The following is a 15,139-nucleotide window of genomic DNA, read 5'->3' on the forward strand; positions in this document are numbered from 1 at the left end:
TAACAGGTCTGTCCTGGAAGAACTGCAGCCAGAATGCTCCTTGGAGGCGAGAATGGCCAGACTTCGTCTCACCTCCTTTGGTCATGTTGTCAGAAGGGACCATTCTCTGGAGAAGGAAGTCATGCTTCTTAAGGTGGAGGGTCAACAAAAGAGGGAAGACCCTCAATGAGGTGGATTGATATCGTGGCAGTGGTGATGGGCTCAAGTGTAGCAAGAATCATGGAGCTGGCTCGGGACCAGGCGGTGCTTTGTTCTGCTGTACATGGGGTCACTATGAGTTAGAGACAACTCGATGGCACTTAACAACAACAACAGTGTTTCTAGCAGTGTCCAGCACAGTAAGCACCCTGTCAGTGTTAGTTACTAGTGTCTTCCCACTGGCACCCTCTTTAGCTCTGGGTGTTACCCGTTCTCCCCTTCCATAATAACTCAAGGGAGCTGGTAGACTTGAGGAAACAGGAAGTGTCGGTGAGGTCACCCTGAGTATGGTGGCATTAGGCCTTTCCCATGGATTAGAATACATGACTGTGGTGGTAGCTGGGGACGTAAAGGCCCAGTAGGGGTGTGGGAGGGTGAGGGACGGTCACTAAGTAGATCTGGTGCTCTGGTGTCTCTGCAGAAAGGCCGCTGTGTCCTCTAGGGCAGGTCACTGCATCTGTGCTGTGGGGGGCCGGGGGCTCTGTTGGTCAGCAGGGCAGGAGCAGGGGTGAGGAGCTGGACCTGACCCAGGGAAAAGCAAGGACGTGTCAGAGGGTAGTGAGCGCATCTCACTGTCACCTCCGGTTCTCAGCAGAGTTCTTTTGTAGCCAGGCCTGACCCAGAGCCACACAGGAAGGAAGCCTGGGGCATGTGATCCCAGCGAAGCTGAGACAGCCCACCAGGCCCACCCAGCCAGCACTCCATCCCTGTTGAGCAATTTCTGTTTCTGTTTTCTCAGGTGGCAGTGCTGATAGTGTCTTGTCTCAAATCGCCGCCCAGAGGAAAAAGGCAGCTGGCTTATCAGAGCAGAAGCCCAGCCGGCGATCAAGCCCTGTCAGGCCAGCGCCAGGGTCCAGCCCGTCGGAGCTCCCTGTCTCTCCAGCAGGGGGCAGTGTTCCTGGCAGCAAGGTAGTGCTCTATAGCTTCTTACACTTGCCTCCTTCCTAACCTGGCCCCAGGTGCTGGGGGCTGTGGGTGTGGCACAGCAGTGGGACAGGGTTAACAACAGTTTCCTTCCAGCCAGTCGCCCTTGGCTTCCGTCTCCCCTGAATCCTGTGAGAATCACCAAGAGCCCCCCAGTGCCCTGCCTGGGGATGTGGTTCCCACCCAGTCTCCAGGTCAGGAAGGGTGGACACCAGGCTCTTGCAGGCCCCGTGGTGGTCAGCCCCACATTGTGCCCATTCGTGCACTGACGAGAGCAGAGTGGTTTTGAGCGTGGACTCAGGAACCAGACTGCCTGAGCCCAACTCCCAGCCTCACGCTGGGGCCTTTACTAGGGGCCCTGCGCTTGGTGAGCCCTCTGTAGGCCTGAGCTAGTCCTGGTGCCAGTATCACTGTACTGTCAGGACTGGCCTGTCCCTTCATTGACCACACTCTGGCAGCACCTGCTCTGTGCCTGGCCCTGCCATAGCAGCAAGGACCCTGCTGTCCAGCCGTGAACCCAGGTGTTTGGGGTCCACCCTCAAGATGCTTGCGGTCAGCAGGGGATATCACTCCAGACCCAGTAGGCTCACCTCGGTATGGCGGGGGCGGTCATGGAGGATGCTGTGAGACACAGGCCGGGGTCCCGACCCAGGCTGAGGACATCTGTAACATCCAAACAGGGGTCTGAAGGGTGAGGAGCCAGATGGTGGGAGTGGGCGAGAGATAAACTGTTGCAGGGTGAGGGAGCTCCATGGGCAGCTCCAGAGAAAAACGTGGGGTCGGGGAGCTGGAGGAAGGTCTGAGGGCAGAGCCTGATGAGCCCCCCTCCTGCTCCTGGGCACCGTGCCTCTGTTCTGCATTCCGAGTGCACACATTGTTGCAGCTGTCTCACTGCTACTCTTAGGAGTTTGCAGCGGATGAGAAACGCCTGTCTGGAATGGGAAGTCCTTTGGTGTCTTTGGAATCTGTCAGTCCACCTCCCGGCCCCTCTTTGGGGTTGGTGCTCCGTTGGGCAGTGGGCAAGCCCCAGAGTGTGGGCTCCTAGTTGTGCCTGTGCCGCTTCTCCTCCCGACCAGACCCCCCCCCCCAGTGGGGCAGAGTAGCTTGTTTCCGCCTCTGAGAGGACCCTGAGTCCAGGCAAAAACCTCCCGCTTCATCATCACATTTTCTAGCTCTCTTAAGCTTTTTTCCTGAGAGAAGTTAGGTCCTGAGAAAACCTCATGCCTGGACTTTGGCCCACCACAGAAGAACCTCCAGAAACTTGTGTTTTCATCGATGAAGGAAAGATATTTTTCATTTTCTGCCCAACCACTGTTGGGTACATAATACATTTTGTTGTTTAATATCCCTTGTGCAATCAAAAACCAAACCCACTGCCATCGAGTCATTCTGACTCATAACGACCCCCGTTGGGTTTCCAAGGTGCGGTAAATCTTTACAAAAATAGATTGCCCCATCTTCCTTCCACGGAGCAGCTGATGGTTTGAACCACTAACCTTGTGGTTAGCAGTTAGAGGCCTTACGCATTGTGCCACCAGACGTCCTTCCTTGTGCAATAGGACCTGCATAATTAGGTTCGTTTCACACTTTAAGGATCCCTGGTGGTACAGTGGTTAAGCTCTTGGCTGCTAACCCAAAGACTGGCAGTTCAGACCACCAGCCACTCCATGGGAGAAAGATGTGATAGTCTGTTTCTGTAAAGATTTACAGCCTTGGAAGTCCTATGAGGCAGTACCCCCATAGGGTCACTATGAGTCAGAATCAAGTTGAAGGCTGTGGGTTTGAGGGTTTTTTTTTTTAATACTGAAGCTCCAAAAAAAAGTTTTTTCCCCCTGCACATTAGCATATTTTCATAATGTTCGGAATTACTTGGGTAATAGGACTTTATAATTAAGCTTGTTTTGAATTCAGCCCTAGAAAAACTATCTCCACTGTTACTTTAACACATTTTCTTTTATTAGCTAGAAAGGATGATGTAATTGTTGTATTTCTTTTTTTGCCTTTGCTGCTAGGAAACTCAGAGCTACTCATTAAAGTAAGTGTACTAGTCTGGTGCTTTGCTAAAGTTTTCCTCTTCTCTGTTGTCTGAAAGTTTTTGTTTCTATTTTGATGGTTTTGACCTTATGTTAGCTATTATTAACTCCCTTTAATCAGTGCTGGAAATAGGTTGGCTAGATCTAAGTTGTAAATCATACTGTTACCTTGCTTGGCTACATCTGTCATATGTAATCTATATAGTTTATTCTGATGGAAGGAAGTTGACTTTGTCAAAAGATGCACTCAGGAAACAGTAAACTGGGCAAAGGAGCCATTGCAGTGATCACCTGATGTTCTTAACGTGGTCATGATGCTGTCCCCTTAGGAAGCTGTTTAAAATTCAGGTTCTGAGCTCCCCCTGAGCCTGACTGAACAGACTGAGGGTAGGGTCTGGGCAGTCTCCTTTGTGCCCCCAGAGAGGCTGTTGCGGCCAGCCCAGGGCTCTTAGAAATCACGGCCCTAAATCCAAGGACTCAGAAGTGGGTTTTCTGTCAAAGGCTCCAGCAGCAAAATGGAGGCCAGAAGAGCTTCCAAAGACTCCCTTAGGAAGAAGTGGAAATTAGTATTCAGAACATGAGCCTCCTGATTCTGGTTTTTGCACTTTGCTTAAAATATGCACCTCACTGTGCTGGCATATTCCCAGGCATGGATTCTAGCACGTCTAGGACTTAGCGTGAAGTGAGCCTTGGAGGACCCAGGAGTGGTGGACTCACAGTCCGCACCAGCACTTCCTGGGCCCCTGCAGGCCCGAGTGGGCATGGGCCCCTGCAGGTCCGAGTGGGTATGGGCCCCTGCAGGCCCGAGTGGGCACACGAGCACACAAGAGGTGCATTGGTTTCTATTTACCCTACCGCTCGGTGGCTGAAAACAACATCGTACATTTAGGTCATTAATCTATAGGTTGGCAGTTTAGTCTGGGCTCAGGTGGGCAGTTCTTCTGGCCTCAGGGGAGTGGGAAGGGCAGGGAGGGAATTACTTATATGTCTGACAGTGGGCTGGCTGTCAGCTGGGGTGACCAAGATGACTGGGTCGTGTGTGTCCCACTTTGCGGTGACCTAGCTGACACATGATCTCGTGGCAGTGGCAGAAGAGGAGAGTTGAACAAACGAGTGGCTTAAGCTGGTCAGCACACTTGCTGGAGGAGAGCTCGGAGTTAAAGGACAAAGGTGTGGGTCCGGGGGGAGCTGCAGATGCTGTCGTGAGTGCACCCTGTCTGCCACACCGGGGACCTCAGCGGTCGTTCCAGGATTTCAGAGAATCTCATGATGCTGTGTTTACCCACTCTTCCTCCAGTCAATATGCAGAGTATCCCAGTTCTTAGCTTTTGGCTGAATTGGACCCATTTTGTAGGATGTCCTAGTTAACTCCTACTAGTAGAGATGTACTAGTTAACTCCTACCATTTTGTAGGGATGTCCTAGTTCACTCCTACTCATGATAGAAGCAGCAGAGGGAAGGGTTTGTTGAAAATATTAGCAGCTCATTGACAAGAACCTTTCAGAGTTTAAGGGAGGAATGTCTGTTTCTGCTCTGGGATGTAGTCAGCTGGAAGAAGCATTGAAGACCCAGCACAGGGAGAGACGTACCTACTGCCAGGTGGGAAAACTAGGTGTCTTAGTCTCTGCTGGCCTGAGCAAGAAGCCTGGCTTCAGCAGAAAGGATAAGGCATTTGAAAAGGTGAGAAAAATACGATCCCAAGAAACAAAGCTGTCATCAGCATCAGACTCAGGTAAGACCCAGGTGCTGGAATTAACTGCCCAAAACCCAAAACCAAACCCACTGCCATCGAGTCACTTCTAACTCATAGAGACCTGTAGGGTTTCCAAGGCTGTAAGTCTTCATAGAAGTAAATTGCCTCATCTTCCTCCTGCACAGCAGCTGATGGGTTTAAACTGCCAACCTCTGGTTAGCAGTCCAATGCCTTACCCGCTGCACCACCAGAGCTCCTTGAATTATCTGACAGGGAATTTAAGGTAACTACGATGAATATGTTAAAGCTCTGATGGAAAATGTGGGCAGCATCAAGGTCCTATGGGTGATTTCAGCAGAGTGATAGAAATGGTAAGAAAGGACCAAACTGGAGTGCTAGGAAGAAAGAACAGGAACAGAGCTGATGGATACCTCTGTGGCTTACCAGTGGACCTGACGCTGGCAAAGAAGGAATTGGTGAACTTGAAGGTAGGTCAGTGGAAATTACCCAAACTGAAACACACACACATAAAAGAACAGAACACCCAAATGCTGTGAGATAATAGCAAAGCTCTAACACTTGGCAATTGGAATTCCCGAAGGAAAGTGGGGAGAGAGAATACAACTGAAGAAATATCAAAAGAATTAATAATAAGACCTTCCCAAAATCACTGACAGACGCCAAACCACAGATCTGGGAAATTCAAAGAACAGTAAGCGGGATAAATCCTAAGAACCAAGAGGACACCCTGGCCATATCATATTGAAACTACCTACAGAAAACAAAAGACAAAGGGAAGATCTTGAAGGCAGCCAGGAAGAAACGAGTGAATGTGCTCCCTTTTTCCTCCTGGGCTGTAGTCATCTCTGTGCTCCAGGCAGTTGCTTACATAGCTGCCTGTCTTCATTCTCTTCTACGCAGGGTCGCGGTGAGTGGGAGCCGACTCGGTGGCCCCTAACAATAACAACAGTGTGTTTCCTCTCTCCAGCAGAAATCGGAGACGAGCCAAAGGCCTCAGTCTGGGACATCGACTACCTCCAAAAGCACCTCCCCGACCCTCACGCCCTCCCCGTCGCCCAGAGGGCACACCGCGGAGTCCTCGGTGTCGTCCTCCTCGTCCCATCAGCTGTCCAAGAGCAGCGGGGGCTCCAGCAGCGGCACCATCACCGACGAGGGTAAGTGTCCAGGTCGCCCGCCAGGTGACCTGCGAGCAGAGCTCGGGGGCCTCTGTACTGCAGCATTCCTGGGTCAGGTGTCCTTCCCTTTCTTTCCTTTTAATTTACACAAAAAACTGCCCTCCCTTCTCACTGTGCTGAAGTAGGGAGCCTTGTTATGGTAGACCCCCAAAAACCAAACCCTCTGCCACTGAGTCCCCTGCACTCATAGTGACCCCACAGAACAAAATAAAACTGCCCCAAAGGGTTTCCAAGGCTAAATCTCTGTGGAAGCAGGCTGCCTCATCTTCTATGGAGCTGCTGGTGGGTTCAAAGCGATCCAAGGTCATGGTGCAGGTCGTCCTCCAGACTCCTGTTCAGGTCTTGTTGCCACGGCGGCTGGGAGGAAGGTCGGTGCTGAGCAAATGAGGAAACGTTGAGACCCGCGGCCCGGGCTCCGGTGCACCGAGCTGCCGCAGCCCTGCTGTGCTCCACATCCTCTCTCATGTGGCAGCTGCTTTTGTCATTGCATGGTGTCTATCGTGATCTGGTGACGCGGTGATTGAAGTGCTTGGCGGTTCAAACCCACCAGCTGCTCCACGGGAGAAAGATGAGGCAGTCTGCTTCTGTAAAGACTGACAGCCTTGGAAACCCTATGGGACAGTCCTCCTCCATCTTCCGGGGCAGCTGTGAGTTGGAATCCGCTTGACAGCAGTGGTTTTGGGTTTTTGGCACCATCATTTAGAAAGGCAGCTTTGTTCCTTCCTAACTGTGTTCCCCATGGTGGCGTCTTAAGTTTCCCCACTCACGGGTCTCCCACTTCTGAAGTTTTTGGGAATTAAACCCATAAAGATTCAGTTAGAGATTTGCTTTCCTAAAACAAGTTGAGGCTGTATTTTCGTGTGTACAGACGATTAAGCCTGGCTGCTACCGAAAGGCTGGTGGGCGGAACCCCCCAGAGGCGCCTCGGAAGACAGGCCTGCCAACCTGCGTCTGAAGGGTCATGGCACTGAGCAGTTCTCTGAAAGGACGTGGGGTCGCCGCGAGTCGGAATCAAAGGCCCCGGTGCTGTGCGTGCACTCCCTCTCCTCTCTCCCTTATTCATTAGAACGTGGGTAGATGTTGACAGAAGAAGGGTTACCAGGCTCTGATTGGGATAAAGAGAAAGAGGGGTGCAGCCGCAGTTTCTTTCTTGGTCCCTTTCCTGGGCTTGGAAAGCTGGCTTTTCGTTCCTGGAATTCCGGGGTCATGAGTTAGCCAGACGTTTGCCCTGTGCACGTGAAGTTGTCGCGGGGCGGCACTGCCGCCCGCCGGAACAGCTGCCCTCCCGATGCTCCTGTAGAAGCAGGGTAGCCCCAGGCGAGGTTGCGGCGGCTTTCCCCATCTCTCCACCTGCGTCCCTTCTCGGGCCTTTGCCTGCTGATGCTGGGAAGGCCTGTGACAGCATCACCTCTGAGTCTCCCTTGCGTTTCATGACGGTTTCTTGCCCAGCCCCTGAGGCCGTGACCTTGCCAGATGTTTAGGTAACCCACAGTCTGTGCCCTGAGCGGTTCCCAGTCTGTCTGGGGAGAAGTGTTCAACATAATAGTACTAAATGACTGTAGGACGGAAAGGGGTCAGACCTGTGTTCTGAGCAGAGCACAGTGGGCGTGGGCGGCTTCACTAAGGAGCCCGCCTCTGGGCTGGGCCATGAGCTGAGAAGACAGGGCAGTGGTGTGGCAGGGCCGGCTAGGCTGGCTCACGAGTAACCAGTTACTAAGCATAGCCATTACTCAAAGTTAAATCATACGAACTCACAGTGGGAATAATTACATCAAACATAAAAGTGCATTGATTATATTAAGTAGGAGAATCATTTACTCGTTTCCTGCGTGTGTTACCGTTCTCTGCCCTTAAGGTATTTGCGTGTTCTGTGTCCGTGTGGCAGGGAGACTTCGTAGCTTGGTACTTCGGTGCACATCTCTCCCAGCTTGGCCTTCAAGGCCGTCACCTTGGCAGCTTGAAATCAGCCATGATTGGAGTGTTTACACCATGGCAATCAGACCACAGCACCAATCAGGGCCTGATTGATTGTTTTATAGATTGCCCAGATGTGAGAAAGCGATGTTAGTAACAAAGTATCATTGCGTCTGTAGCCATTACATTGTGAAAACCATAGAAAAATCGAGGAATTGTTCATTTAGTATTTGAACCTTTGTCTGACTTAGCAAAGTGGCTCACATGACCATCCAGCCTACACCTCTGCTGTCCGTTTTTGTTTTACGTGTTCATATAAACAGAGAGATCTGCCAGCATTCGTGTTGGAACTATGCTTGTGAGCTGTGGATGCAAGGGTTGGGGAAAAATTAGTAAGGGCATTTGTGGAGAGTGCATTGACTATGTGAACTTCACAGTGCAGAGTGTCATGTACTTCATTGAGGCTTGTAAATTGTGGGCGATACATCCTTTATGTTAGCAAACTTTACAGTAAACGTACACACTGGTAAACATGCATCCAGCTCCCCCAGAGAAGGAGTCATTAGACATTGTGGAGAGAGCTCTGTGTCTGCATGGAGAGCAGGGGCCAAGGGTTGGTATCATGAAGGTGGCCCAGAACTCAATTAATCTCACATACACCAGCTCAGTGGCAGCTTTTCCATAAAGCCCTCCCTAGTTCTTGGGCTGGGCCAGCTGCCCTCTCTGTCCCCAGAGTCCCCATTGATCTCCTCACCAACTTTTCCAAACAGATGGGAGAGGTTGTGGTGCTTATGAGGAGCACTCCTGGGGGCTGGCTCTGAATCCCTGCTCTGCCAGGAACTAGTGTTGTGACCTCACTCGAGATAAGGTGCCTGCCTTTCTGTGCCTCCCTGTCCTCATGTGTAGGTGGGGACAGTAGTAGGGCCCACCTCACTGGGTGGTTGTCAGGCACCACTGAGCCATCCGTGTACAGGTTACGGTGCGCGCTGTGCCTTGCCTTCATCCTCATCACCGTGCCTTCCCGTCAGGCACCTTCCATCCTCGATCCCCAGCACAGACCAGCACTCACTGAATGAATCCCCCACACTCACTGAATGAATTTATGAACAAATGAGAAGGCACCCGGGCCTCCTAACCTCCAGCCCACTCTTTGAACGGTACCCACTGCCTTGGGGCCTTTGCACCTCCCAGTCCTGCTGCCTGCATTGCCCTTCCCAAGGTACACGCGTGGCTCAGTCGTTTTATGTACGGCTTTAATGTCACTGTTTCCCCTCCACGAAACGGCGTCTGCCTGTGCTCCGTTATCCACCCTCCCTGCTCTGCTCCTCCTCTCTCCAGGTGACTAACAGCCTGCCCTCTCTGTCCCCAGAGTCTGTTTTGGTCCCCACTGAAGCCCCACTGCCTGCTCGGGTAAACCTCTGTTGGACTTGGGAGTGAGTTATTTCTTCCACCCCAGATGCACATCTTGCCTCCTCTCTTTATCCTTCCCGCTCTGATCTCTTGATCCCTGAAAGCTGCTCCTGCTTTCCTCTGCTCTGTGCCCTCCTGGGGAAGCCCACAGCCTCCTCACACACTCGAGCCCGACACCTGACCCTGCTCCGAGGCCCACCTGCCTGTTAAGTTCCTTCCCTGATGAGCTGAGGACTTGCTGGCGTGATTGCAGGCACTGCAAACAGCAGTCAGGACTGTCCTTTAAACATGATCTTAGGCAGAAGAAGGCAGTTTTTGTCCAAGAACTTGAGAGTTTCCAGTTTGAGATGTCAGCTTGGCTGTGACCTCCCACTTCTCTTTGCAGCCCGTTTTGGGGTTGTGGGAGGGGCCACGGGTGTGCAGTGAAGGGAGAGGGCTGACCCAGGACCCAGCTCCAGCCGCCTTCGCAGGAGAGCAGCTTGGATCTGCTTTCTGGGCGGGGGTTCCTTGGAGGACTTCATCAGAAGTAAGATCACCTCTGTTTTGCATGAAGGTTTGAAGGCCATTCTTTGGATATGTTTTATGAGATTCTAAAATGTGGTTGTCTTACCTCTTTCTCTCTTGAAGATGAGCTGACTGGAATCCTTAAGAAATTGTCACTTGAGAAATACCAGCCCATTTTTGAAGAACAAGAGGTAAGGATGTTTTTGTTGAGTATCCATTCAACTCCTGCTGTCAATGAAGAATTTGTTTCTCTAACTATGTGGGCTTCTGCTCTGCATGCCTAGGTCGGGCTTTTTCACGGAGGCAGCTAAGCAAATAGATTTGGTGTTGAGCACATTTAGTTAGCTCTTCACGGTGAAATCCTGGGGCCTTACGGCTTGTTTTGTTGTAATAGAAATTTGTAGTTTCGAACACTGCTTTCTCTAGTGAAGTTTGTATCTGTTGTACAAACGTTTTGCTGACAAGGATTGATGGGTGGCCAGGCCAATAGCAAACCCTACTGAAACGGTGTTAACTGTGTAGGCATCGGGTCAGTGTTAATCTGAGAGAGGGCCTCTTTGCTTAAAAGCACTCAGAGTCACAGTTTGAAAAATTACTGTTGTGGAGTTTAATAGCAGCTCAGAATGTTAAGTTACTCTGTGATCCAGCAGTGCCATTGTAGGTGTGTTGCTGCTGCTGGTAGGTGCCGTCGAGTTGTCTCCAACTCATAATGACCCTATGCACAGCAGAACAAAACACCTCCCGGTCCCACACCAGCTCCATGATCCCTGCTATGTTTGAGCCCATCACCACAGCCACTGTGTCAATCCATCACGTTGAGGGCCTTCCCCTCTTTCGTCGACCCTTTACCTTACCAAGCATGACATCCTTCTCCAGGGAATGGTCCCTTCTGATAACATGACCGAAGTAGGTGTGCAGCCGGGAGAAATGAAAACATGTCCACACAAGCTCTCACACACAACATAGAGCAGTATTACTCATAACAGCCGAAAGGTGAAAGCACCCCAAATGTCCATCAGCTGGTGAATGGATAAAAAACGCGGTATGTCTGTGCCGGGGACTAGCATCCAACAACACAGATGAACACAGTACTGATGCTGCAGTACTGATCATGCTACAACATGATTGAACCTGGAGAACACGGTGTGATGGTATGTGAACAAAGCCAGTCACTAAAGGCCACGTGTTACACGATTCCATTTACATGCGGTATCCAGAATAAGTGACTCTATAGACAGAAAGTAGATTAGTGGTTTCCTGGGTGGAGGAGATGAGGCAGCAGGGGTGACTGCTTAATGGGTATGGGGTGTCTCATGGGGGTGATAAAAATATCCTAAAATTGATTGTGGTGCTGGTCAGACACTCTGTGACTCTGCTGAGAATCATGGAATTAGGTAACGAATGGGTGAATGGTCTGCTGTGGGACTCGGATCTTGATACCACCGTTCTAGAATGTGCTGCTTCGGGTATATAACCCACCCCTGCCGGCCACCAGCCCGCACTGTAGTCACCAGTTACAAACATTCTGTCACAGCTGGTACATGGCAGCCTGCCAGTCACAGGAGCAGACGTTCGAATCACTCGTCGTCCCTGCGAGTTTGAGATCCAATTGAGGAGTTTGTTCTTTTGTTCAGAATCACCCGAGAGGCCCAGTGGCTTTCTTCCTCAGTTTGTTTCTGTCCTGTCCAGTCTGGCGTCCCCGCCTCTTTTGTGTTTCAAAATTCAGCAGTGATTTTTCTTGTCACCCCGAAATTTTTCCTGCTCACTGACAGCCGTCTGCTGCTTTGGCTGCACGTCCTATGTCCTCTTGGGCCTGTGGTTGGGGTCTTGTCTGTAAGGCTGTGGCATTGTCTGTAAAGGCATCTTCCCAGTGGAAGAGGGCCTGGCCAGGTGATACAGTCCCTTAATTCTTGGGGAAACCCATGATGCATTCATAAGGGGAAGTTCATGAGAGAAACCAGTGGACCGGGCATCTGCCATGCCTGATAAACAGCATGGCACTATGGTTGAGAGCAGGACCTCCACAGCCTAGGTTCAAATCCTGGCTCTGCCACTTACTAGCCATGTGACAATTTGGGAGCTAAAAAAATCTCTCTGTGCCTCTGTTGCCCTGTCTCCAAAATGGGACTAATGGGAAGATCAAATGACTTAGTCTATGTGAAATGTTAGAAAGGACTTTGCAGATAGAAACATCAGCTGCTCTTAGCCTCCCACCCTCTGAGGGTGAGACTGGCTCCCAGGGGACTGGATTCTGCCTGGGTGAGCTGCTTGCTTTGTCCATGCCACTTTGGTCCTTCCCTGCACCGGGCCTTGGAGGGACAGAGAACCTGCTGCGTGAACAGTGCAGCAGGGAGGCCTGGTAGCTTTCCCTGGGAGCAGAGGGCCTGCTTTGGATACCCGGGGTCTGGGCAGGGATGGGCGCTATTAGGACCCCACCGGCAGACCCCAGGGAGCGTACGGCCGGTGGTGCTGAGCACGTCACCGCCCTGCCCGTGGCTGCCCTGCCCTTCTGCTTGTTTACTTTCTCGTTCTGTCTTCCCACAGTCTGCGTCTCTCTCGTTCTTTCTGGGGGAGACACGGTGAGTACCGCCACACGCCCACATTTTGCTGTGCAGTGTCGAGTGTTCTTACCACTGTGGTAACTTTGGCATGAACTTTGTCAAGTGGGACGTAGATTTTGACCATCCTGGTCACTCAGACGGATCGTGGCATCTCGTGTGTGCAGAGTCCAACTGCACTTCGTAGGGTTTCCAAAGGGTTTCCTACCTTTGGGGGTAGGTCACCAGGCCTCTCTTCCCCGGCATCCCTGGGTGGGTTTGAACCAGCAGCCTTTCGGTTATTAGTGTAGTGCTTCATTTGCACCACCCAGGGGTTGCCGTGACTCAGAATCGGCTCACTGGCAGATGGCGGAGGTGGTGGCCACCACCCTGACTACTGTCTCAAAGACCTTCCTTGTTCCGTCTTCAGGGTTTTTCCAACATGCATCTATTTTGAAAACCCAAGGGTTCAAGCTGAGGAGAGTTAGTTTTTAATGAGAGCGAGTCTTCAGCTTTCATCTTTAAACATGAAGTCAGGAGCTGGAAGTTGTAAATAAGAATCAACTCACTCACTACTAAGAAGCCCTAAGAGCTCAGAGGGAGCTCTGGTAGCATAGTGCCTAAGGCATTTGACTGCTACCCAGAAGGCTGGTGGTTCAAACCCACCAGGCACTCCTCGGAAGGAAGGTTGGGCAATCTACTTCCGTAGTGATACTGCCTCGGAATCCCAAGGAGGGGTGGTTATGAGTCGGGTCCGACTCGATGGCACATAACAACAACAACAAGAGCTCAGAGCCGTGATATGTCTGTTGTGGGTGGCCAAAGAGAGGTGTGGCCCGGGCACTTGGCCCCAGATCCCCTTCTCTCATCCCAGGTGGACATGGAAGCTTTCCTCACGCTCACTGACGGTGATTTGAAGGAGCTGGGCATCAAGACGGACGGATCCAGGCAGCAGATTCTGGCGGCAATTTCTGAACTGAATGCGGGAAAGGTATCGTTCCCTTTTTTTTTTTTTCTTTTTTTCTGGTTTCAGACAACTGAGATGTTCCCCAGGGTCCCAGGCCCTTTGTGGTGGCATAATTGACCGAGGCCCCCTGGCACGCTGTGACCAGGCATTCACTATCCCCAGATAGTGGCCTGTTCCTTTCGGACTCTTCTCCAATTAGGTTATTTCTCCACACATCCAGCTGAGACGTTTCATCCCGTTGGACCGAGATTTGCCCCCCAGGGTGCCACAGAAGCAGAGCCCCTGGTTAAGATGGGCTCTGGAGTCAGGAGACCAAGTAACTCACTGTGTTACCAGGGACAAGTCACATACCTCTCTGAGCCTCCCTTTCTCGTCTGTTGGGTGGGAGTGGCGGGGGTTGTTGCGAGAGCTGCCACGCTCAGTTGAGCACCTGGCACACAGAGAGCCAGCAGCCGCTGCTTACTGCTGACAGCCCACATTTGTGTCTAATGTTGCATTTCAGCTTCATCAGCTTTAAAGCCCAAGATTAGCAGAGCCCCCCGCCCAGAGACCGAACAAGACAAGCAGAGCTAAGCGTCGCTGTGCAAACATTCGTTTTCTATGGTTGTGATTGGGCTGTTCAAACCCCTTTCCTTTGTCCTGAGAAAGGATGGACTTTTTGTTTGTTTGTTTCTATCCCAGTAACAGCACATGATACTTGCTAACCTGTGGCTTTTACACACTTGCCACCTCTTGGACAATTGTCGTGAGTGGAATTTTGCCATTAGAAATGATACCGTCATGGACCCTCTGCCTTCTCTTTCTCTGCCCACCGCAAGCCGTGTAACACAATACAGAGTCGTATCAGAGAGCGTGACCCGTCATGTTATTCTTTCTGTATGTCGCCAGGTTATGCACAGAAATCTTGAGCAGTCTGATAGCGCCAACAGCAGTTAACTGGGTGTCCCTTTACCAATTACGAGCCACGTCGTGTGCGTTCCTCTGGGACTCGTCCCCATGGCCCAGCTGAGTCTCGGGCTCTTTGTCCAGCTGGTGAGGAAGCAGGGGACGGGAGAGACGTACCCCGGCCCTGTCGTGAGCAGACAGCCGAGCAGAGCCTGGTCTAACTGCTCCCCACGCTCCCCTGCTGCTCTGCACCGGGCGGCCCAGCCCCTCCAGCCCCCCGTGCATAAGCTGGCTGGTTTTGTTGTGGCCATCGTTGTCACCCTCCTCGTTGTCACCCTCTTCGTCTAACCTGTCTCTGGAGCGTGAGGGGGCCCTTCAGTGATTCTGTCAGCTGTGCCCCAGGCTGTTGCAAGGCCGAACATGTCTCCTGGTGTCTGTAGCATTTATTTTTTCTCCCCTGAAGTGATGTGGTTCTAAGCATCACTCACCCCTGCTGTGGCCGCTGGACTCCCTCACTTTACGGCTAGGGGAGCTGAGGCTCCGAGAGGGGCAGTGGCCCTGAGTCCCAGAGCAGCACCCCATCAGCTCCGTGCATAGATGGGAGGGAGCAGGGAATGTGGGGGAGGTGGGTGGGGAGGTTACAGGGTGGACAGTGTCACCTGTTAGGAAGAACATCCCCCAGGTGGCTCACAGAAGATGAGTGAACTAGGCAAGCACTTCTGTTTTGGTGCATTCATTTATTCACAACACAGACTAGTGCTTTGGGTATCTGCCATGTCCCAGGTGCGACGTGGGTGAGAAACACTCAGGATCACTGGGTCAGGCCCTGTGCTATAAACACGTCATGTGTGTCATTCATGCTATCCTCACAGAACCCA

General features: G+C 51.7%; 1 protein-coding gene across 1 annotated transcript in view; it reads left to right on the plus strand.

Annotated features, from left to right (window-relative positions):
- The window catches only part of ANKS6 (ankyrin repeat and sterile alpha motif domain containing 6), a 52,067-nt gene that overhangs the window by 18,969 nt on the left and 17,959 nt on the right, over window positions 1-15,139 (plus strand). Inside the window, exons 10-13 of the mRNA XM_042782238.1 lie at window positions 938-1,107; window positions 5,837-6,023; window positions 9,996-10,063; window positions 13,284-13,400. Of these exons, the coding sequence (XP_042638172.1) occupies window positions 938-1,107; window positions 5,837-6,023; window positions 9,996-10,063; window positions 13,284-13,400 (542 nt within the window). The remainder of the gene's footprint in view (window positions 1-937; window positions 1,108-5,836; window positions 6,024-9,995; window positions 10,064-13,283; window positions 13,401-15,139) is intronic.

The sequence above is a fragment of the Orycteropus afer genome, unplaced genomic scaffold, assembly GCF_000298275.1.
Source record: "Orycteropus afer afer isolate SDZICR_OR568_19922 unplaced genomic scaffold, OryAfe1.0 scaffold00267, whole genome shotgun sequence".
Classification (NCBI taxonomy): Eukaryota; Metazoa; Chordata; class Mammalia; order Tubulidentata; family Orycteropodidae; genus Orycteropus; species Orycteropus afer.